This window comes from Kogia breviceps, chromosome 2 (genome assembly GCF_026419965.1).
Source record: "Kogia breviceps isolate mKogBre1 chromosome 2, mKogBre1 haplotype 1, whole genome shotgun sequence".
NCBI lineage: Eukaryota > Metazoa > Chordata > Mammalia > Artiodactyla > Physeteridae > Kogia > Kogia breviceps.
The window spans coordinates 38,892,992-38,918,727 of record NC_081311.1 but is presented as its reverse complement, the minus strand read 5'-3'; the positions used below and the strand labels follow the sequence as shown (position 1 = coordinate 38,918,727).

General features: G+C 37.8%; 1 protein-coding gene across 5 annotated transcripts in view; it reads left to right on the top strand.

The window, feature by feature from the left end:
* The window catches only part of PAPSS2 (3'-phosphoadenosine 5'-phosphosulfate synthase 2), a 204,375-nt gene that overhangs the window by 34,084 nt on the left and 144,555 nt on the right, over positions 1 to 25,736 (top strand). For 2 of the 5 annotated variants that reach the window (XM_059054001.2, XM_059054008.2), the window contains one exon: positions 9,811 to 10,690. The exons of the other annotated variants lie outside the window; for them this stretch is intronic. In XM_059054001.2, coding sequence (XP_058909984.1) covers positions 9,811 to 10,204 — 394 coding nt within the window. In that variant the 3' untranslated portion in view covers positions 10,205 to 10,690. Of the gene's footprint in view, positions 1 to 9,810; positions 10,691 to 25,736 lie in introns of those variants that run through there. 5 annotated transcript variants of the gene reach the window in all.

The following is a 25,736-nucleotide window of genomic DNA, read 5'->3' as shown; positions in this document are numbered from 1 at the left end:
TATTGAGTGTTGGCTATTCTGTGTCTTTTGCTTCTCCATATAAACTTTAGAATCAGTTTGTTGATATCCACAAAAATAACTTGCTGGGATTTTGACTGGAATTGTGTTGAATCCATAGATCAAGTTAGGGAAAACTGACATTTTGACAATATTGAGCCTTCCTATCTGTGAGCATGGAATATCACTTTATTTATTTATTCTTTGATTTCATTCATAAGAGCTTTGTAGTTTTCCTCATACAGATCTTGTACATATTTTCTTATTTTATACCTAAGTATTTCATTTTTAGTGTTGCTAATATAAATGGTATAAATGGTAATGTGTTTTTAATTTCAAATGGAAATTTGATTATTAGTAGTATATAGAAGAGCAGTTGACTTTAGTATATTAACCTTGTATCTTGCAATCTTGGTAGAATTGCTTATTGATTCCAGGAGGTTTTTTTGTTGGTTCTTTGGATTTTCTAGATAGATGACCATGTCATTTGCAAACAAAGACAGTTTTATTTCTTCCTTCTCAATATGTATACCTTTTATTTTCTTTTCTTATCTCCTCTCATTAGCCAGGACTTACAGTACAATGTTGAAAAACAGTGGTGAGAGGGAACGTTCTTGCCTATACCTTACCTTAGCAGGAAGCTCTGAGTTCCTCAACATTAATTCTAGGTTGGTGGGACGTTTTTTCTCTCAACACTTAAAAATATTTCACTCCACTATCTTCTTGCTTGCATGGCTTCTGAAGAGAAGTCAGGTGTAATTCTTATCTTTGTGCCTCTATAGGTAAGATGCTTTTTTTCTGTGGCTTCTTTCAAAAATTTTTTCATTATCTTTAATTTTCTGAAGTTTGAATATTATATGTGTAGGTATATATATATATAGTTTTTTTTGAATTTATCCGTTCAGTATTCTCTTACTTCCTAGATCTGTGGTTTGGCATCTGACATTAATTTGGGTAAATTCTCATTCATTTTTGCTTTAAATATTTCATCTGTCCCTGTCTCTCTTTCTTCTCCTTCTGGTATTTGCATTACATATATGTTAATTTAAACCTTTTGTAATTGTCCCACAGTTCTTGTATATTCTGTTCTGTTTTTTGCCAGCCTTCTTTCTCTGTGCTTTTCAGCTTTGGAAGTCTCTGTTGTCATATGCTGAAGCCCAGAGATTCTTTCCTCATCTGTGTCAGGTTTACAAAGATATTCCTTGTTTCTATACTGTGTTTTTGATCTCTAGTATTTATTTTTGATTCTTTCTTAGAAATTTCATCTCTTTAATTATTCATCTGTTCTTATATATTGTCTGCTTTTTTTTTTCATTAAAGCCCTTGACAGATAAATTATATTTTTAAAAAATTCCTGGCCTGATCATTCTAACATATCTGCCATATCTGACTGTGGTTCTAAGGCTTGTTCAGTCTCTTTAAATGATGTTTTTCTCCTTTCAGTATGCCTTGTAATTTTTTTGTTGAAAGTGGACATGATGTACTGGGTAAGAGGAACTATGGTAAATAGGCTTTTAGTAATATAGTGGTAAGGTGTGGAGGGAAGGGAAGCATTCTATAGTCCTATGATTAGGTCTCAGGCTAGCCTGTGCCCCAAGCAGTGAACTTCACCAGTGCCTCTCAGTTTTCTTCTCCTCCATAGATGACACAGGAGAGTTAGAGGGGGCTAGAGTTGAATATTTCCATTCTCCCAGGTAGGTTAGGCTCTGAACCCCCTAGCAGGTTAGACTCTGGTGAAATAGTTTCTCCTGAGGGCAGGCCTTGTTAAGAAGAACAGAAAGTTCTGGTTTATTTCAAAATGGTTCCTTTTTTCCTTCCCCTGCCAGAAGCAAGAGGGGATTCACTGAGGACCTGGCAGAGTTCAATCCCCCCCATGCCTCACCTGAAATTTTTATTTTTTATTTTTTATTTATTTTTAAAAATTAATTAATTAATTAATTTTTGGCTGCATTGGGTCTTTGTTGCTGTGCGCAGGCTTTCTCTAGTTGCAGTGAGCAGGGGCTACTCTTCATTGCGGTGCACGGTCTTCTCATTGCGGGGGCTTCTCTTGTTGCGGAGCACAGGCTCTAGGTGTGTGGGCTTCAGTAGTTGTGACATGTAGGCTCAGTAGTTGTGGCTCATGGGCTCTAGAGCTCAGGCTCAGGAGCTGTGGCGCACGGCTTAGTTGCTTCGCGGCATGTGAGATCTTCCCAAACCAGGGCTTGAAGCCATGTCCCCTGCATTGGCAGGCAGATTCTTAACCACTGCACCATCAGGGAAGCCCCGGTCCCCTGAAGTTTTTAACTTAGACTTGTCCACACTGAGCCTCTAGCAATTTATCAATTACAGTTTAGGTTTTCCGACCCTGGCATGGTTCCCATGGAGGTTTCTGCTCCTGTAAATTGTGATTCTCTGTATCTACCTGTCTCTCTCTCCAATTTGGAGGACAGCAGTTTGACCTGTGACCTCACTTCTCTGATGGGTCTAAGAATTGTTGATTTTTCAGTTTGTTCAGCTCTTTGCTGTTAGGGTGGAATTGCAATTTCTAAGCTCCTTACAGACTGGAGATTGAAATTTCTAGTTGTTTTTTCATACCCAGCATTTGATATTTTGGCAGTTAAGTTTCAAACAGTAAAGTAGAAATCAGTTTACATATTGCTTAGTCATTGTTTATAAGTGAAGAAAAGCATTCTGACATTCTTAGCTGTAAGTAGGCCCTTGATTTGAAGTATGTAAAAGGACTGAAAAATTATTAGCTAAGTTCTTTTGAATTTTATACCTCATAATTATGAGGTCGGTGTTTTACTTCTGCTTTCTTAGGGAGCCTTGAAGAAGATTTCTTTATTATACTTATTCTAGTTTTAACACTTGAATCATTAAGGATTACCAGGTTGAATCAGCTAGGAAAAATAAATAGTGAAGAAAAACAGTTATGTCTGAGGCAAGTGATTTATATTCTGAGGTATTATTTATCGGGAATACTTTTTGAGTTAATGGAAAAATTACTTTTTTTCGATCTTTTAACTTATTTAGGAGTGTGCTAAATTCTGCTTCTTACCCTTAAAATCCAACCTACACAGTTAGTGAGCTCTGAATTTTTTTTGAAATGCAAAAATCAAGAAGAAAGATTTTTAGAATTGTATGAAACATGTTAAGTGCTTAAAGATAACTTTTAGGCCACTTGAGAGTTTCAGTTTTATGTTCTCGTTGATAGCATATTTTACAAAGTATCATAAGGCATTCTTTTCTATTTTATAAGCTCTTTCCCTGTGAGATAAAATTTCTCTAAGCCAGATTTTTAATAATATTCCTTGACTTTTTAAAAAAAGATGTAAACCAAACCAGTTAAGTATCTTCTTATTCTGTGCTCAATGAAGATTTGTGTACATACATTTAGGAATGATTTACACGTAGTTCTTAAAGTGATCATTTGTTTCAGGTGATTGTATGATATGTATAATATATTACATATATATTACATGTATATGTGTATATGTATTTTTATATATATATTCGTGTTGTTTTGTAATACACTTGACCAGGGGTGATATTGCTGTCAAAAAAAAAGAAATCATGCATCCTGGTACAAACTTAAAGCATTGTCTGTTGCTGTATTTTGTAATCAGGTGTCTTAGAAATGGGCAAAGTGATTTTAAATAGTTATGTCTGGGAAATGAGAGATAAAGAGGGGGAGATTGGTTGGCAAGGAGAAGATGTTCATATGTAAAGAAAGTGTTTAGGAAATAAGAGGTAGATGACATTGGACCTGGATACAACCTCAGTACAGTGTTCCAGATAGCTAGTACTTACTAATGGGAGCTGAAAAGTATTTGGCCTAGATATTGGGTCTCTGAAACTGAAAACTGTCATTTGTTGACATATTCCCTTTCTTCATGCTACAATAAAAATGTAGTTGCATACACCCTTTATTACTCGGCAAACTGAATTCATGGTGGAGAGTATGATGCACTGAGTGCCTCAGAGTTATTGAGAGAAGATGGTCTCCATAAGCTCATAATAGACACATGGTGTCTCAAATTTTAGGAAGCAATTAGTTATGTAGTGTGTTCCTGAAGCAAGATTTCTTGTCTTTTGTTTTTTAAATTGCCCAGTTCAAATTAGTATGCCTGGGGCCTTGTTACCAAGCACTAACAATGTGGTTTTCCTCAGCTGGTATATTGAAATGCCATGTTTCCACAGCCCACCACCCCCATTGATTCGATATGAAATTGATTTTAAATTTGTACTAAGTTTTTTTTTTTTTTTTTTTTTTTTTTTTTTTCGGTACGCGGGCCTCACACTGTTGTGGCCTCTCCCGTGTGGAGCACAGGCTCTGGACGCGCAGGCTCAGCGGCCAGGGCTCACGGGCCCAGCCGCTCCACGGCATATGGGATCTTCCCGGATCGGGGCACGAACCTGTGTCCCCTGCATCGGCAGGCGGACTCTCAACCACTGCGCCACTAGGGAAGCCCTGTACTAAGTTTTTTTGATTTGATTTGATTGATTTTAAATCGGCAATGTCTTGAAAGTAAACTTGGGTGACTAAATTCCTAACTTATTTGCTCCAGTCCAGTTATGCAAATATTTTCCTATATAAGAGGCATTGAGCTTTTTCCAAGTGAAATTTTTTGTGTGTATATTATATTCATGAAACTCGATTTATAGTATTCCTGTATTCAAGTTCAAGCTAAAAAGTTAAATAATTTCAGATGTGCCCTTCTTTAAAAAAAAAACAATTTTGAAAAAGTGAACTTAAGAATCAGGCTGAGGACGATTAATATTTTTTTGAAAGGATTTAAATTAATCTTTTATCTATTCCTATGAATTTAATGCATATTATTTTTTCTAGTGAGTTTAATTAATGGGTCAAAGTTAACTTAGGCAAGTAAGTTAACCTCAGCGTTTTCATCTGTAAAAACGGGATGATGATATCTGCATCATAGGGTAAACCAGATACTGCACTTTACTAAAGCCACAATGGGCAGCATTTCTATTATAAGACTTAATAGGAATGTATTCGTGATCCAGCTCAAACACCACCTCCTCAGCAAAGTCCATCCAATTCTTCCTCAGACAGAGTGATTTTATTCTCTTTTCTCTGGGTTCCCCTAACACTTAGACAAATTCTCATCTGCAAGAACCAGGCATATGTTTTATCTGTATTTTTGTTCTTTCACCTTACCACCTTTTTTCTCCCCCTTTCTCATCTTTCCTCCCTCTTCTAAAAAGCGAAACTAGTATGGTACCTGGCACTTGGCAGAGAATGCTAGTATCTGTCACATCTAAACAAATGGCCAAATGGATCTTTGAAAAGTCTCTTCTTTATGTTTCAGAAAAATGGGCACATCCATTTTTGTCCAGTGCTTTTTTTGTATGAATACAAGCAACATCAGCCAACTTCTTTTTCTGAAGTAGCAACAGCATCTGCTATTTGTGCAAGACACTTTAAGGCACAAAGGTTAAAGGCAGGCAAAAAATAATCGTGAGTGAAATTGTGCTCATTTCTCCGTCTTTGTATTTGGCATTATTGTAGAAATATATAACCTAGAAGAAATTGTAAGTTGCTTACTATTTTCTGCAAGCACATTTGGATCTCTAAGTAAATTGATGTTTTTAGTTGTTTAGATTGTTTTGGGGAAGGCTACATTAGTCTTGACCCTCTAGTATGTAGTTTTCCTTGTCCTTAGTTATCATTATTGTTTTGATGCATTTAACCAGACCTTTAAACATACTGTTTTTATATCTTACATCCTTCTGTAATGGAGATTGATCTGTAGTAAGAAGATGATACTCATGGCATTTACTTTTTAAATTGCATTTTTCCTTCCTATTGAGAATTGCTTGGAATTCTAAAATATTTTTTTAAATTTAGGTGGATCATATGGCAGAAGACAATCATTTATTTTTGTTGATTTGGCTTCCTATATGAATCTAATATATAAAGTTATTTCATTTCCCATAAAACTCCCAGTAAGCTTTTTTTTTTTTTTTTTTGCGGTACGTGGGCTTCTCACTGTTGTGGCCTCTCCCGTTGCGGAGCGTGGGCTCAGCAGCCATGGCTCATGGGCCTAGCCGCTCCGCGGCATGTGGGATCTTCCCGGACCGGGGCACGAACCCGTGTCCCCTGCATCGGCAGGTGGACTCTCAACCACTGCGCTACCAGGGAAGCCCCAATAAGCATTTTTAAAACACAATTTTTTCTCAAAACTTTCTTCTCAAAAATAGCTGATTTTAATATGTGACTGAAAGTAGGCAGTCAAAAGAGAAAATGGGATTTATTGCTTTTTATATAAACCTAAGGAACCCTAGGTTTAAACCTTAAATTTGGGTAACCTAGATTTAATTTCTTCTGTAGCTTGGATGTAGTTAATAAGACTTCGAACTCATCATTTGTACATAACCCTGTTGGTCTCCTCTCTTCCCCAACACACATTTTTTTTTTTTCTATTTTCTCTTTATTTGATTGACTTTTGAACTCAGGTAGGTAGGGTAAGGCTGTTTACTCCACTGTCTATCAAACGCTTTCCCACACAATAGCCACCAGCCACATGCGGTTATTCAACATCTGAAAATGGGACTGGTCTGAATTCAGATTGCTGTAAATGTAAAGCACTCACGGCATTTCAAAGACTTGGTAGAAAAGAATAAAACAGTTTCATTAATAATTTTAATGTTAATTACATGTTAAAAGTGGAATATTTTATATTATATATTGCCTTATATATTCTTCCCAGTTTACTGGAGTTCCCCAGTGGGGAAAAGAGGAGAGAGTTGCTGACAGTTAAGCCTTTCAGTGAGACAGTGAGGGTATTGCTGCTATCCTTCCTGAACTCTTACGTGTTCTAATAAATCTTACAAAGAGCAATAGTAGAGTATTGAGCTGAGGGTTGTTCCTGGCTTTGCACTTACTGCCTCATGGCTAGAAGATTTAAAATACAAACCAGTATCTTTATATTACATGTTTTTCTTTAACTTCTATCACTATTAAATTCCATTATATTTACAATATGGCAGTGGCTTTGGCTTATTTATAGTCAAATATATAAAGGGGCGAGGCAAGTAACAAACGAATGAATCCATCCTATCTTAAACAACGTGAAATGATATATGTCCTGTGCAACAGGTATATGTCATCTCTGGAGGGTAAACCTTATTCCTGTTCCGCTGATTATTGCCTTGTTGGGAGTTCATGTTGCCAGATCTTTCAGGTTTTTAAGAGGAGCCACAAATCTGGATTTTTAAGAATTTAAAATCTTCCAATTTTAAAATACTGACAAATATTATAAGATGTAAAAATATTTATGCAGTCAAACTAAATATAACTATGGTTTGAATGGTACTGCTTTAGAACTTTGGACTTAAGGAGATACTGCTTGGAAATAAATAAAGGTTTTAGGTACTTTAGATGACCTAATTAAAGTATACCAGTTAAGAAAAGAGGCTTACAGTCACCTGCTGATGAATGGTTTTTAAATTTCACACCTTTTAGAGAATATTAATCTCAAAATAATGGATAATTGAGAAATAGTATGTTTCTCTGTATTTTTTGAGTATACTTTTCTAGTGTAGTTTTATTTTCTTTAGGGATGTTTTTCTGCTCCTTATTCTCATATTTATTTTTCTGTTGCTTGTTATAATGTAAATTTAGTTTTCCTCAACATTTAGAAGAAGGCTGTATCAGGTTGCTTTTTTAACCTTACAAAGCTCCCTTTTCTAGTGTGTGTGTGTGTGTGTGTGTGTGTGTGTGTGTGTGTATACTGTTCAGGAATATGGTAGCTTGCTTCCTGGCTCTGCTCCCCTCCCCCCACTTTTATCTGGGCTTCCTTTTTCCTTTATCTGTGCAGTCCCTCTCCTGCTCAGTCTTGACCCCACTCCCAGCAGTTTCTCCTTAGTGTGGCCTCTGTCCTTCAGTGGAGCCTTGGAGCAGTTGTTTGGAGAGTTCTCAGGGGCTAGATTTCTGCAGCCCCAGCAGAGGCCTAGAGGTAGTCCTCTCTTGCACTCACCAAGTTGAAGTTGAAGCATTTGAGTCCGTTTTTTTTGCTCGTCAGCGGGGGTCTGCTCTTAGCTGTTGAGGGCCAATTTCATATTCTCATTATGCGGTCCCTCCATATGTAGTTTACAACATGGCTGTTGCTGCTCTCAGGTCAGCAGGAAGATCTCTCAGAAACTTCATCCCCTTTCAGTAACCTACCCAGATTAGGCTAGGTCCACCCAGAATAATCTTCCTTTTGATTAACTCAAACTCAAAATGATTAGGAAACTTATTTACATCTGCAAAATATTTTCTGCTGTATAATATGACATAATCATGTAAGTGATATCTTGATATATGTAGGTCTTTCCCAATTTAAGAGGTGTGGCTTATACTGGGTATATACACCAGGGGGCTGAATTCTTGGAGGTCATTTTAGAATTCTGTCTACCATAATTTTTATTCTATTTTTAATTGCTCTAAAAGGTAACATTACCTAAAGCAAAAATAGTAATGATATGTTGTATGTTTATGGCATATAGAAAAAATCAATCTATATTACTATTGTCATTATATATATATGCATATACATACATGTATAATATATAGTATCAGTACATACATATTCTACACACACACACACACACTAGAGTAACCTAAACCCTTCTCAATTTCAGCTGCTATCTCAAATTGGCCCACAGCACTTTCCAGTGAACCCGATGGCTGTTTGGGATTCTCCAGTTTTCAGATCTCTTGCATGCTTTATGGCTTCCCTCTTCTTCCTTCTACACTGATAATGATAATATGCAGGTCTTGAGGCTATTGATGATTCATGGAGAATACTTCTCCACATAGTTATGTTGTGAATGTTTCCCTTGGGTTTGGGATCTGCTGTCCATTTGCTCCATCTGTTTTTATGTGAGGAATTAGGAAGGTTCCAAAACTGCTGCAAATGCTGCTGTCCTCCCAGAAAATGTGAACCTAATGTGTGGGGTGGTGGCAAGAAGTCAGATGGTTAACTGTGTTTGAATAGGTTTATGAATTATATTTAAGAACAATAGTCATATTCTTTTTATAAAAGTTGAGAGAAGGCTAAACAGTCATTTGCTGCTGCTTTTAAAAGAAGCCTTTACCAGAAAAAAAATCATAGAAAACTTGGAAAACACAAAAATAAAGGTGACCTAGCTCACGGTGTTGAAAGCTGTTGTGTTTCTGGCAGTGCATAAAGTCCATTCCCAACCACAGACACAGTATATGAGCTAGAATAGGTTATGTCTCTACCCTTTTGTAGCTCTCGTCCACATTTTGTGCCCAAGTCAGGTCTTACAAAACACTGAGGAATAACGTGCATTACCGTTCACTGTTCAGACTTGGTTTTAAACAAGAATTTACTGAATAGTGCTTGTCCTTATTCCCTAGATAAAGATAAAATTAACATTTGAAATTTATTCAGATGAGCTCCAAGGAGTAATCAATATTTACTAAGGGCCAGTCCTTCACAGACAGGCAATGCAGTTTTGAAATACATATCAACTTCAAGTTCCTTAATCTACAAGTAAAGACTCAACTCTCTCTTTAAACTTAAAGAATAATGTGTATGCTCACTGTTTTAGATGGGTTTACAATACTACAGTGTTCCAAAATTTTGGAACGTAACTTTTATTATAAAAAGTTCAGTTCTCTGCCACACAGAATTTCAGCCATATTGTTGTTATGTAAATTGTTGTTATAAGGATTTAAAAAGATGATAAAGTTGTATGCTAATTCTAAGTGTAGCTATTATGTTTAAAAGCTATTATGTTAAATTATTATGTATGTAAAAATATGTTTATATGTATTTTTTTCTCTACTTCTCTTTTAAGTTCTCAGCCAATTTCCTCTCCAGTCATCCTTCAGTTTGGTCATGCAGAGACCCTTCTTCCACTGCTTTCTCTCATGGGCTACTTCAAAGACAAGGAGCCCCTAACAGCTTACAATTACAGGGAGCAAATGCATCGGAAGTTCCGAAGTGGTCACATTGTACCCTATGCCTCAAACCTAATATTTGTGCTTTACCATTGTAAAAATGCTAAGACTCCTAAGGAAGAATTCCAAGTGCAGATGTTACTGAATGAAAAGGTGTTACCATTGGCTCACTCACAAGAAACTGTTTCTTTGTATGAAGATCTGAAGAACCACTACAAGGACATCCTTCAGAGTTGTCACACCAGTGAAGAATGTGAACTACCAAAAGTGAACACATCTGATGAGCTATGAATAACTGGAAAACATTTTTAATTCATCAGGAATCTCCAGGGAGTGATCCCATGCTTGGAATAGGTGGGCAATCCCTGGCTACAGCAAGCTTTAACATTACTTGGGTATTTCTGTCTTTTCAAAGAAAAACGTTTCTTTTTGAATCTGGACATGGATGTGTAAGAAATGATTCTTCACTGGAGCAGCTCTCTTAAGGGAAAATAATCTATTCAAAAAGATAACTGGCACTACAGACATTTACAGAAGTTAAATATTTATGTAAGAAAACTCACACTGGGCTTCCCTGGTGGTGCAGTGGTTGGGAGTCCACCTGCTGATGCAGGGGACGCGGGTTCATGCCCCGGTCCGGGAAGATCCCACATGCCACGGAGCGGCTGGGCCCGTGAGCCATGGCCGCTGAGCCTGTGCGTCCGGAGCCTGTGCTCCACAATGGGAGAGGCCACAACAGTGAGAGGCCCACGTACTGCAAAAAAAAAAAAAAGAAAACTCACACTCAGATAGAATGTGATGTCAGGATGATACTTGAAAGTTGGACTAACAAAATATTATATCATTTGGACAATCCATAACTTGATTGGACTAAGTCTAGGAACTTTACCAGTTGTGCTGCAGTTCTTTCTCTTTTCCTCAGGTAGCACAGTTCTGGTATCATCTTTCTTAATCAGAACTATTATGATTCACTGGGAGTATCACTTTGAAAGAAAGCTAACATCTCTCTAGTTGAGAATTTGAAACAATATTAATAAACAGAGTCTGATTTAAAAGAACACCTTCACTGAAGGAAGACAAAAACATAATAAAATAAATATCTTTCTTAATAGTATTCATAAAGTATTTGAACAGTTTCAATAATTCCTTATAACCTCCTAGTAAGTCTTGCAAGGCCATTCTTTAATTATTACCATGCCTGTTTCACATATGTAACAGTGGAAGAACAAAGAGGACCATTAGCAACAAGACAGAAGAATAGAATCAAAGTTTCTTAAATCCATTGCTTAGCATTTTTAAAAAAATTTTGTCATTTTTGCTTGTATTTTTATATTTTGCTATTATGTGAAATATATCTTTTGATGGTTTAGTTTCCTTTTTGTTCATTTCTGTAAAGAAAGACATCCTACTGGTGGGCTTAGTTTCACAGATATGAACCCATTTCAAAGACATGGTTCTGAGCTCTGTCAAATGCCAGGAAAATGTTTGCTATAATAAACAGAATTCCTATGACTTTACTACCAGGTCTTTTCTGCTCTCCATATTGATACACAATCAGTAACTGATGGTAACAGGCTAGCATTTCAAGCAGCTTTGACTAAATCAGACAATATAAGGGAATTTTTTTCTAATAGAAGTGTCCTCAGATTTTCACTTCTTAAAGAAAAATTGAAATCTATTTTATTAAAAATCTAAATAAAAAGTGATACAACTATATATTGAAAGTATAAAAAGATGTGTAGATCATTGGTCTGTAGATCATTGATCTTCAAATGAATGATGTTCATAAAATAGATGATTAGCTGATAAATACTACTGATGCATCAATACACTGCTAATTGTTCCTGCAAAGGTCTGGTATTAATCCTTTTCTTTTTTTAAATTTGTAAGTAGGCAGACAAGAAGAGAACAGTATAATGAGCATTCATGCCCATCATACTGTTTTATCAAAATTAACATTATATCATTCGGTTTAGATCCAAATAAGAAGAATTGAGGACTTTTGTATGCTTCCCTGGTGCTTTTGCCCTCACTCCCTGCCTAGAGGTAGCCACCAACATGAAGTTCAGTATTTACCACTCCATTGCATGCTTGACTCTGAAAACTTGTAGTATTGTTGTGGGAATTTAAAATTTTCTCTAAATGGACTTATACTGTGCGTATCATTCTTGAATAATTGATTTCTTTTAATTGCTATATTTGTTTTTCAAGAAGACTTCTTGATCCTGATCACTTGTCTTAAATTAACACCATCAGTTCATCAATACCTGTTGTGTACTTTTTATGTACAAACACTAGATTCAGTCTACGGGCATGTTAAAATGGAATGAACCTAGTTTTTCTTTCAAGGGGGTTATCTTAAAAGACCGTAAAACAAATTTACTTGATGTCTGGAACATTAAATAATTTGATTCATAAACTTTTCACAGACTATTAAAGTTTTATAGGAATTGTTTATTGTTAAATAGGACTATATAGTTATCATTGTAGTCATTGGTATGTAAAATATTTCAGGATAGAGGGCAAGTGTGGTCCATTTTCCCTAATGTTACAGAGGTTGTGACATTACTCTGGTGCTATTATTCTCACTTAGGAAATGCCTGAAACTGAAGAATCTCATGATAAAAGCGAAAGGTCTTTTCTAGGATAGGATATATAAAAAGATGAATGTTGAATAATAATCTTTGGCCAACAAGAGTTCATTCATGATAGGTGACCAAATTATTCAGTCAAGCCAAAATTTAATTGCTATTGGTTCTGAGACTTTGGTCAGTTAATAAATAGCCTATGGACATTAGCCATTTTTCTGTCTAGTCTACAACTTGCTGTGTGCAGTGCATTGTACTTACTGTTTTTTATAGTCATTTTATCATTTTGAAGTTTTTGCTCTCCAACACATAATCATGCACTTGAAACTCTTTTTGTATATAATCTTGATCTCAAAAGGAGCTTTGTTTTTTTCAGGCAAAATCAACTTTTATGATATCTTTGAGTGCTTTCCTTTTATAAACTGCAGAATTGATGCATGCCCTTAAATATTTGGGAGTTACATACAACCAAATCAGAATCTGTATCAATTTTTGGAATATATTTCTCTAAGGTGGTATTTCATATAATTCATTAATGATCCTTGGAATTTGGACTGTGTTCTGCCAAATGTAAACTGAAAATAAATATTTGCATTACAGTATAATTTGCCTGTATCTAGCTCTTCTCCTTAATTTGCCCAATCACTTAATTCTCATAGAATCACAGGTCACTGAATTCTCTCCTAACTGTTCTTTTTCTCTCACTCAAGCATTTCCTTCCACTCACATATCAGCTCAGTCTACCCTTAAGCACCTTCACATCAATCTGTTAAACTATTTTGTGGGGGGGGGGGGAGAGAAAGGGAGAGAGACTATTTTTTGAGAAAATTCCACAGCAAGAAAAAAGATGTCATATTCTTCTAGTTAAAAGATTTGTAGTTTGAGCTTCATACCTTGCAACTTGGGAGGAAGTTAACTTCTAAAACTAACTATTTTATCATTATTGGAATAATACATTTTACAATAGAAGGATTCTTAAATTTATTATTTCTAAAACCAGTCTCAGTTCAACATCTTCCATGTACTATATTCCCAGATTTTAAACCATTATTTAGACCCAAGCAGTTTATGTTCACACTTTTTTTTTTTTTTTTTTAATTTTTGCAGTATGCGGGCCTCTCACTGTTGTGGCCTCTCCCGTTGCGGAGCACAGGCTCCGGACGCGCAGGCTCAGCGGCCATGGCTCACGGGCTTAGTTGCTCCGCGGCATGTGGGATCTTCCCGGACCAGGGCACGAACCCGTGTCTCCTGCATCGGCAGGCGGATTCTCAACCACTGCGCCACCAGGGAAGCCCTATGTTCACACTTTTGTTTGTGTTACTGGGAGAACAAATAATTGTTCATTAGAATGATAGCCTTCCAAATTGAATAATACTCCTAGTATAATAAGAACGTTTCATTAGAATATTTATTTTACATTATTTATGAAATAGCTAATAGGAAAGATTAAGTTGGGATTTATTGATTCTCTCAGCATTTTTCATTTTTCTACCAACCTTGGGGTTCTGATTGTCTCTTGACCAAATGTTAACAATGTGGGTGCTTTTGGAAACTTTTTCAATAAATATTCTCATTCTGGAAGAAAATCCAGTTTTGATGTAAAATATGTAAATATGTACTTGTGAACCATATCTATGATAGAGAGAGAGAGAGGTGGGGTCCTTGGGACAATGACTCGTCAGAAGACCAGGACATGACTAAAACACAGGCCACTAGGGAACTGGGAAATAATTGAGATGCGATCCCAACGAGCCAAAACAAAAACCAAGCGGGAATATTCCCCTACTGAATTAGTAGAATTAACCGGCAGGTTTAAACAAAATTGTAGGGAAGGAGTTGCAGCCTTAGTGTTCTGTTTACAGGATACTTAGGGAGGTGGTATTAAATGGCTCAGAACTGATATGTGAGATTTTCCTACATATCTAGTACTAAGTTATTTTCCTGAACCTTGGTTGGGGTATCGGGATGGGGAGGGTGGAGTCAGTCAGAAGTGCTCTTCCTTTCCCTTTCAGAGATCTCCTGATTCTGTTCCTGCCCCCATTTTCATCTGGGCCTTCTCTTTCCAGTACCCTTTTTGTCTCTGTCCTGTTTAATATGGATTTTTATTCCAAGGAGATATTTCTCAAAGTTATGTTCCAGAAGGGAGCTTCAGCTGGTGAGTTTTGAGAGTTCATAGGGCCCCTCTGCTCAAGTCCTCTCAGAGCTTAAGGTAGTAATTCCTTGCACAACAGCAGTTAGCCCTCTAAACTTCCAGTGAGTACCTATAGTGACTTGGGAGTTCCCTCATTCCATCAGCTACTCTACTGCTTCCCTCTGCTTCCTCCCAGTAAGATGGTGCTTATTGGTGTGGGCCTTGTAGGAATTGGTGGTTTGTCTTCCACCCTCTCCGTTTGGGAAATTCTTAGGGATGCTTCATCAACTTGTGTTGCAGATACTGTCTCTGGGTTTTTGTTTTTTAACTTTTGTTGCTCTCTTTCTACGTGATGGGAAAAGTTAAAAAATCATGCCATCACTGTCATCTTCTCAGATTCTCCTTTCTAAGTCTTTTAGAGGATCATCACCATTCATATATCTTCACTGATAAAGTTCCTGTTCAAATAATTTGCCCATTTTTTAAAAAATTTACTTATTTATTTATTTTTGGCTTGTTGGGTCTCTGTTGCTGCACGCAGGCTTTCTCTAGTTGCGGCCATAGGGTCCGCATATGTTCAGTTTTGGTAGTTACTGCTAAACAATTTTCTGAAGAAGTTGAACCAATCTTTACTCCCAAAAATGGTATGTGAAAGTGACATATGGCTGACATTCTACCCATAGTTGGTATTATCCATCTTTTTCATTTTAGCTATTTTTGTAGTGTGTTGAGTTATCTCATTGTGGTTTTAATTTGCATTTCTTTATGGTTAATGAAATTAAGCATTTTCAAATGGCCATTACGTAACTTCTTTTGTGAAGTGCCTGTTCTAGTCTTTTGCCCACTTTTGTATTGGATTGCCTGCCTTTTTTCTTGTACTGATTTGTAGGTTCTAGTAGCTTTAAATCTTTTTCTTTATCCTTGATATTCTGAAATGTAAGTGTGGAATTGTCTTTGTTTAGTATGAGAAGGTAGACCTGAAAACTCATGTTTTTTTCCAGATCTGGAAACTTCTCAGTTTTTCTTTCTTTAAACATGTTTCTCTGGGGCTTCCCTGGTGGCGCAGTGGTTGGGAGTCCGCCTGCTGATGCGGGGGTCACGGGTTCGTGCCCTGGTCCGGGAGGATCCCACATGCCGCGGAGCACCTAAGCCCGTGAGCCGTGGCCGCTGGGCCTGCGCGTCCGGAGCCTGTGCTCCGCAGCGGGAGAGGCCACAGCAGTGAGAGGCCCGCATACAGCAAAAAAAAAAAAAAAAAAAAAAAAAAAAAAAAAAAAAAAAAACCATGTTTCTCTGCCATTTTTCCATTCTTCTCTTCTGGAACCCCTGTTAGATGTATGTTGGATCCTTTCAATATGTTCACCTGTAAATTGATCCTTCAGGTCTCTGCATAGCTTTTCTATATATTTTTCAACCTTTGTCTCTCAATGCTTCTTTCTAATTTCCTTAACTGTTTTTGTCTAGAGTTTATCCAATCTGGTGAGGTTTTTTTGTTTGTTTAATTTTATTACTACTTTTTAAAAACTTCATGACTACTTAAAAATAATTTCCAATACTTCTAACTGGTTCTTTTTCATATTCACCTGTTTTATTCCTTTTTGTTTTATCCTTTGTTGTTCTTTTAAAATGAAAGTTAATCTTCAGTTTATCTCTTTGGCCATTCTAAACATTTATTTTAGAGTTTTGTCACTGTAACATAAAATTAATTTTTTCAGGGATGAATTCATGTTCTCATTGTTGATCTTACTGTTTGTTTTTCTTTTTTAGCATTAGATTTCTTTTTGTTTGAAATGTCTTCGGCACACTTGTTTGCCAAAGAAGTTGTTTATTTATGTCTTCTTTTTCTCCTTTTCCTCTTTCTCCTTTTTTCAATCTTTCTGTCCTTACCTCTGTTTAATGGTTCTGCAGTGGCTGCAGTCTAGATACCTAGCCCCAAACCATGTCTCAGAATGATATTTGGGGGTCTCCTGTATCACCAAGCCATTCCTAGGCATAAGCATTGTCCTCCTGATTCCTGAGGCCATTGCCCCCCTGTTCCCTGGCCTGCCAAGGCCTACTGCTTTATCTTAGGCCATGTCTCCTGGAAGTGGCTGTACAGCAGTTTTTTTCATTCTTTGAAATCCCTGGTTTCAACCAGTAAATCATTAATTTCCTGTCTCATTTGGAACATATTTAATCCCCATTAAATTTCAGAAGTTAGAGGCCCAGCCGTGTCTGCCCATTTCCTGGCCAGGAGCATCAGCCCCTCTCACTGCTTCATGTTACTCTTCTGTTTCTGGTTCATGGAATATGTAGTATTTTTTTTGAGGCCCCTCATATCTTTTCTTTATTTTGATTTTTGTATTTTATTTATTACTATTTGAGCAGAAGAGTTTTGTCAAAGTGTAGACTTACTGAGTCATTTTGGCCAGAAATCCAGTTATATACATATTTTTAATATTGGTAGCTACTTCCTGGGAATTCCCTGGCAGTCCAGGGGTTGGGAGTCCACATTCTCACTGTTGAGGGCCCTGGTTCGATCCCTGGTCGGGGAGCTAAAATCCCAGAAGCCGTGCGGTGCAGCCAAAAAAAAAAAAAAAATATATATATATATATATATATATATATATATATGTACTGAACAATTATATAGAGAGAGAAAATACATATATATTGGACAATTATTGAACTTCTCTGAACCTCAGTTGATTCATATGTAAAACAAGGCTATTGGACCAAGGTCCTTAAAGTCCATTCCAATTCTAAATTCTGTTGTTTATGTAACCTACAACCTATGATTTGTGTCTGTGTTCAGTCAGCTGATTTGTAGTGTAGGACACGTGAAATCCACGTTTTCTGCTTTCTGACTCAGCAGCTGTTTCTGCCATACCTCACAACCATCCTCATTGTAAACACAGCAGACAATCAAGAAATCAAATCCATAGCATGCCATACCCACCCAGTCTAGTCTTCTAACTAGAAAGTTGGGGATTTCTCCAGTTTTTCTTATACTGCTTTCTGGAATTCCAAACAGAAGATCTGATAAGGTTTCAAAAGTCGAATCTGTGTGGTACAAGTTGATTCTCTTTTTTTTTTTTTTGGCTGTGCCGCTTGGCTTGCAGGATCTTAGTTCCCCTTAGTTACCTGACCAGGGATTGAACCCAGGCCCCAGCAGTGAAAGAACCCAGTCATAACCACTGGACCAAGAGGGAATTACCCAGAGCTGATTCTTAGGCAAAGAGCCAAGGGCAACAATTGAGAAAGAAGCTTCTTTGCACAGTTATTATAATCTCAGAAAACTGGGATCAGTCATCAGTGTAAGCAACATTCCTGATGCAGAACTGGAAGAGATAATGATCAGGGGGTGGTTCTTAGATTGCAATGACCATATCATCAAGGAAGTGGGGCCTGGCAAAAAAAAAAAAATTACCTGTTGCTTTTTATTTACTAACTAACCCATCTAAAGGGATGGTTTTTAAAAAGCCACAAAACCTGAAACTTTCAGGAAACTGATAACATATTTTAGCCAATTAAAGAAATTCAGGCTCCTGTTGTGATATGCTAACAGCTAGTTCATAGAGTAATTTACAACACCAGTCTACAGACTATAGGAAGGCTCTATTGTGTTTGAGAACAAAACAAAAGCACTAGACTGAAGTACAGTCTTGTGGTCTAGTGTTAATCTCTGCAGCTCACTAGCTATGTGACTTGACGAGGGTCACTTACCTTCTTCACATCTCACCTTTTTATTCGCATCTGGAAAAGGAGAGTTCCAGAGAGAATATGTTAGTGATAGAATAAGCAAGAAAACACTTAGATCATGAGGTCTGGAGAGTTTTTTTTTCCCTCTTTGAATTCTGTTCTTTGTTTTTAAACACAAAGTGTCCTAGTTGGTTGAATTAGTTCAATTTCAACCCTCCAAAGTTAAAATATAAGCATGTTAATATAAGTTGATTTAATTTTTAAAGATTGTGGAGATAGGTGAGTAGGAAATTTAAGGAGCAGCTCAAAAAAATCAAGTCCTGTGATGATTTAGAGAAGTCTGTGCTGAGCTCTCCACTGAGCCTCCAGCTCCATTTGGGGATCTGCATTGGCATAAATGATGGTTGGGATTGGCCTGGAAAGGAAGTTGTCTGGTGGAGCTTCTTTTTCTTGTCTCTAGAACTTGGCCTCACCTCAGCTCATGACCCTTGAGTGGATTATTATCGCTCTATGCTAGTCCTGTATGAAAATCTTCTTGCTTATGATGTAAAGCAGGCAAATCACTTCCCAAAGCAAACAAGTACAGACCATCTACCTGAATCTCTTCTGGCTGGTGCAAGCCACTTTTTCCCCAATTGAGAGCAAAAGTTAATTAGCTAATTTTCCATTTGGGGCCAAATGACAGTCCAGCGACAGAAATGTGAGGTTCGTAGTAACTCGGAACTGAGGGAGAAGTAGTGAGGCTTTCGTGCCTTGAGTTAAAATCTAAAGATGCTTTGTGAGAGCAGAACCCACTGGGGTCAGCAGGACTACCGCTTTTGACCCCAGTGCTGAAAGGAGTGAAACTGGGAAAAACAACCAAAAACATCGCCCCTCTTGATATCCTCTGTTGTTTGCCAGCTCTGGGGGCTTAAACCTGTCTCTGCTTCCTCTCCTCCCCTCTTTCATACCCCGCCCTCAGGATGCATGAGGGTGGAGGGCAAGCCATTAACATGAAGGGAAGGAGTTAAGTGCTGAGAAAGAATAGGGCAGGTTTGAGGTGCACGGGGTCTAGGGCTTGAATCCTCTTTGTGGCTGTCATTGACTTCTAAACTGGGGTGGATGGGTTTTAGCATCTGGAACAAGTGCCCAGCACGTAATAGCGGTTCAACAAAGTAATTGTTGAATGAACTGAACAAGTTAAGTTCTGAGCCAGGTGTGGTTGTTGCTCTTGACTCTTTCTTCTTTTTCTCTCCCTCTGATGGGCTTATCAAGGCCAGGAGTCCTGGGGCTGCGGTGTATATAGAACATGTATTTTTATCAGTAGTTGTTATTTTACATCAGGAATCTTGCTGACCAAAAAACAATGCTCGTTGCAATAAAACTATCACCTTGAAATATCACCGTACCTAATTCAAACATTCCTGATAATTGGTTCTTAGCACGTAAAGTACTTGAACAAATCATATAGTCAACTATTAGGCAAATAATTTAATGATAGAACATGAGAATTTCTTTAAACACAGTATTTCAAGTTACTCTATTTTTGTCTGGAGTACAGATCTGAAATGGTACAAATTGTACTCAGATACTGAACTATGAATTAATCGGATAGAATGAAACATTAAAAAAGATTCTGACTTAAGTTTCCATTCATTACTCCAACCTGCTGAGAAAGCCTGGACCAGGTGAGCACTAGGTGAGGGACGCATGATCTCTTCAATGTGTTGCTTCTTTGCTCACTTGCTAGTTCTTCCCGAATCCCCTTTTCCATGCTGTTAAAGCAGTCAGATCCAGAGAAACTTGGGTGTGGGCTTTGGGAGGAAAGGGCTGCAGGAGCTCCTCTGCTCTTAGGCCCTAGACCTGCCTCTAGCCATGTGAAAGGGATCCTCCCCCAGGGCCAGCTCAGCTTACGCTAGTCTGCATGGCGGTTTAGGCCAAAGTCTTATAACATGCATTTTCCTGGCCTGTCTTTTGCGTGTTTTGTTTGTTTGTTTATTTCCTTCAAGAACCTAAGGTGGGAAGGAGGCCAAGGGGAAGGAAGGGGAAGAAGAGAGGCATTTAAAATCCTGAGTCCCTGCCATCCCTTCCTCTCTTTGTAATCTCTGCTCCTTTTAAGTATGATTTACGTTATTCATAGAAATCAGTCTAGAGGAAGCTGTGGTCAGAAGCTGAAACGTTGTCCACCTGCGTGCCAACAAACTGTTCCATTGATTTCAGTCATTCTGACAGGCAAGAAAGGACTAACAGATTGTGTGCTTACAGTGCTAGGCCTTGAACTAAATCACTCACCTGTAGTCTCACTGATCCTCACAAGAATCTATGAGCTAGATAACTGTTATCATTTCTCTTTCATAGATGAAAAAAACGAGGCTCAGAGAGAAGTACCTTGTCCAAAGTCAGGACGTGCTAGGTCTGGGAGACAAATTCCAGCAGTCTGACTCTGCAGCCAGTGTTCTTACCTATCATCTGTGTCTCCCTCCTCCACCACACATACTGAGGACAGCTGACAGTGTGCTCACGCTGGCCCAGACTAGGAAGAGTTAGCTTCTCGTTCTCAAGATGCTGCCTGCGCTGCATGGTTGGTGTCTGGGACTCCACCATTAGAGAGACTTCCTTGTGACCTAAAGCTTTGTCCGATACACGAGGTGACACACCAAACTGCATCAGTCATTTCCTCAGCATGAAAGAATAAATTCGATATTTTCCTCAGTGGATTGTTTATATCTTTGTGCTTCTGCCAAAGAAGAATTGCCATTTGAGTCTAGTCATTATTTGTCTTAATAGAAATTATCTAAATTTGAATTTGTCCATTATTCCTAAAACACTTATTGACTAGTTTTAATAGCTACCTTTTATAGCATTTACATATCATTTTGGAAAGGGCATCAACCCATCGTTATTCTTATCTGGAATATTTTGGCAAAAGAGCTAAAGGACCTGGATGTGGTTGGACGACTCAGAACCAGAGGGAATGGGTGTATTTCTGTTCTCAATGAAGTTGTGCTTTGTAGGCACTAAATATGAGTATCAGTTCACGATGATGAGCAGGTCAGCCAAGGGACAAAAGTACTGTATTTCTTTCCAGTAATCTAATTGGGTGCCTTTGGAAGTCACTGAGTCTGTCCACAAAGGAGGAATGACGTAAAGAAGCCCTGTATTCACCACAATTATAATTCATTTTTAAATGACTTTAAAAAATCTCTGGAATATATTCAAGGAAATATTTTAAGGAATAACGTCCTTATATGCCAAGCACACGTATCTTTAGCATATAAAATGACTTCATTGTTCACGCAAAATTGGCTTTTTAAAATGACTGGTTTGAACTCTGCTGAGCTAGAAAGGTGAGGCTAAACTTTGCTTTACTCCTCCCTCCTGCCACTGCAGATATTTGTGAATGTTAACTAAATCTGATTCATTCTCAGATGTTCCATTCAAGGTAATTGTGCAACAATACAACTTAAAACTATGTCAAAGGCGACAGCAAAATAGGATCATTTAGAAAAAGTGTAATTGTTAGGGTTGTTCTCAAGTTAAATAGTAACGGTTTTCTTGTCCATGTCTAGATAGGTCAGTTTCTTTATTATTATTATTATTACATTAATGCTTTATTTATTTTTGCTGTTGTTGCAAAAATACCCTTAGAAAACTAAGATATTAAAGTCTTTAAACATGGTTAATGGACACGTCTAATTACTGTATTTCATAAGGTTTTTAAAATGCGGAAATTTAGTAGACACATTTTGTAGTGTGAATATATATTTAGCTGATGAACTCTTAACAGTTCAAATAGAATCATTTACAGCTTATTGAATAAATAAAAGTACCTCCATAAAGACTCACATGACGTAGATAGGTTAGTTTCTAGTATCCATTTTCTGATGACGTTTTTCAAAAACAGCCAGGAAATCCATTGTCTTCCAATCAGTAATCCCATACGTGTTTTAGCAGAGTTTATATAAATCGGATGCCTAGGATTTGGGCTTCAAATTTGGGCATTTACCGAGAATTTACTGAAGCTCCACTTTCATGCTAGGCACTGGGAAAATGACATGATGCCCATCTCAGGAAACTCATGGCCTTCTGAGGGAGACAGACCCTTAAGAAGATCATTGCGGTGCACTGTACAAGTGCTGAGGAGACGCATAGAATGATCAGCTCTTCCTGGGAGGATCAGAGAAGCTTCCTCAATGAGGTAACCTCTGAGCTGAGTCAGGAAGGCTGAGTAGCACTCACATGGCGAGAAGGGGCAGATGGGTGCCAAGTCCCAGCATGGTGAAGAGCTGTGTTTTGGGAACTGCAGAGGCATGTCCATTAATCTCACATTATAGAACTCTAGCTTGATTTAGCTCTGGACAGAACAGTTGTTAACAATTACTGGTTTTCTTGAGAAATATGAAAACAGGGCCTTTGTATTTGAACATACCTAGCTTCAAATCCTGATTCTACCATGTACCAGCTATAATCTTGAGGATATTACAGTCTCTCTCTGAGCATCAGTGTCTTTATTTGTAAAATTAGCATACTTTGTGTATTTTTTAAAGGGTTATGAGAGACAGCACAGGTAAAGACCTATAACAAGTAGGATTGCCAGATCTGGCAAATAGTAATACAGGACACCCAGTTAAATTAGAATTTCATAAAGCAACAGATTTTTTTGTATAACTATGTTCCAAACATTGCATGGGGCACACTTACACTAAATAATTGTATGTTGTTTTTCTGAAATTCACATTTAATGGGGCATCCTGTATTGTTTATCTAATAATAAACTCTAATAATAAGTGAACTGTAACTCAATAAGTTATTGGCATAATAGGTGTTTTTTATGCTGGGAAGCACTCACTTGGAGGAAACAGGAGGTTTGAAATAAAATGATAGACTCTACATAGTATGTAGATGTGGATATACACATATGTGGAGCGGGGGGGAATAGTGGGCAAGGTGGAGGGTTTTGCTTAACAGCAGGAATCCAAAAGCTTCTCCAGGATCGGTGAACAGATTCTCTTAAGTTGGTTCACCACCACCACAACAACAAAATCAACAAATTCATGAAAACCGCTTCTTTAAAGGCCATGCCAACAGGATCTGAGTTTGGGCACTTTACAACTTCAGGCTTTTCAGCAGACTGGAATGGTAGAGATGTTGGCATTTTTTCAAGGCATAAAGATAGCTTTGGGGCCCTAAATGTGTCAGACTCTACACTTTTTCTCTTCTCTCTCCTAATAGAACTGCCAGGTCTCAAAGCCCTTGGCTACTGGGCGGGTGGTGCACACTGGACCAACTAAAAGGTCACGGAGTCTAGCACTTTACGGAGCACTTAGTTGATGTCAGGAACTGTGTGGCGGAAGTCAAAAGGGGGTACGCGCCCTGCCCTCCAGGAGTCTGTAATTCTATTGTGTCTGGAAAAGAAAAGAAAATCGCGAACCTGAATTTCCTCCTGTAACACGTGTTCTGTGACGGCCAAGTGGGCTTTACCAGTGTATCCCCAGAGCTGAGGATGGTACCTGACAAACAGTAGAGACCCCATAAACATTTGGTGAATAAATGAAATCAGTGTGGGCTGGATTCACTAAAGAAGGTTTAATGGAGTAGTTTAGTCAAAAATGGGCCTTAGAGGAAGAAGATCTGGCTGAGCAGAAAATCATTGGCACCATCACCATAGCAGCTGCATTTACTATGAACGCGGCACTGAGTGAAGGACTTTATGTGAATTCTGTTCAGATGTTTCCAATAGCCCTTAAAAGTTTGGGTCTGCATGGCCCCAAAGCCCATTTTGCTTCTGCAGATCAGCTTGAATGTTACCTCTTCAGGGAGACTGTCATGCTGTCCAAAAGCATTCATTCCTACTACTCTCTATCTCAGCCCTCTGTCCTTTCAGAGCACTGGCGACACTTCATGTGAATCTATTCAATATTTTTGGTATATCTTTCTGTGGTCTCTGAGGACAGGGGCTGTGTCTGTTTTATCACTGCTCTGTTCCTTGTGCCTGCCAGCCAATTCATTCCCTGGCACTTGGTAGACACCCAATAAATATTTATTGAACAAGTACATTTGTCTGCACAGAATCATCTCCTCAGTTTAAACAAACAAACACCTCCTAAAAACTAAGAACAAAAAACATAGCTGACAGGGACTCCAGAGTCTTCGGGTCCAAATGTCCAGGGATGGGCCAAGGCATCTATTTCTTTTCTTTTTCAAAAAAAATTCTGTATGTGAATCTGATGCACAGCTAAAGATGAGCGCTCTAGTGAGGGCAGGACACTCTAAGAAACCTATATGGATTCATGTTAAAATCTGATGGATAAAATTTCCTCCATGCGATCTTTCAAATAAAGCTTCATAGAACTTTCTCTACTCTAAGAAACACATCGGGCATTACCTTTGGCTCAATATAAACTTGTTTCATACCTAATCACATCCATCCTGTTCTTTCCAACTTTACAAGTGAGAAGATACCAGCATAAGCAACAAATCCATTTAAATTAAAATGTATTTTCCATGACTCAAACATGAAAAGATGGTCAAGCTCATTCAAAATAAGAGACATGAAAATTACACTGATATCATTTTTCATCTATCAGATGGCAAAAATGCAAGTTTGACATTTTATTGGCAGGGCTACAGGGATACATTGCCGGGAGAATGCAAAATAACCCAGTGAGGGTAGTTTGTCAGTATCTGCAATACTATATACGCAAATACCCTTTGTCCCAGTCTAGGAATCTATCCCAAAGGTATACTGACAAAATATAATGACATACATTCAAGATTTTCATTACAACATTATAATAGCAAAAGAGAAGAAGTAGCACAAATGTCTGTCGGTAGGGGGTTGGTTGAATAAACTGTGGTACATACATATGATGGTCTTTGCAGCCATGAAAAAAGAAAATGGGTAAGCTGTCTACATACTGGTATGGAGTAATCCCCAGGGTATTTTTTTAAAGTGGAAAAAAGCACAGTGCAGCACAGTTTTTATAGTGTGATACTTTGTGTGTAAAACAGAAGACAAATAGGAATATCTGTAAGCATTTGTTTGTATTTTTTTTAATGATGAAAGAGTAACTCAAAAACTAATAAAATAATTAGCTATGAGGAAGGGAAACTAGAGTTTTCTAAACATACCCCCTTTAAAAATTTTATTTGTGACTAGGTAAATGTTATAATTAAAAAACAAGATTAAGTCAGAAAGAAAAATACAGGATCTCTAAAATTTAAAAACATACACAGACAGAAGAAAACCTAATTGGGTATCAAGGTGGTGACATATTTACTCTAAGAAGAATTATTTCACATTAATAATTTTCACAGTCTTTCACAATATTTTAGGAAATATCTAAGGGCAAAAAGAACTTTAAAGAAACTTAAATTAGGGCTTCCCTGGTGGTGCAGTGGTTGAGAGTCCGCCTGCTGATGCGGGGGACGCGGGTTCGTGCCCCGG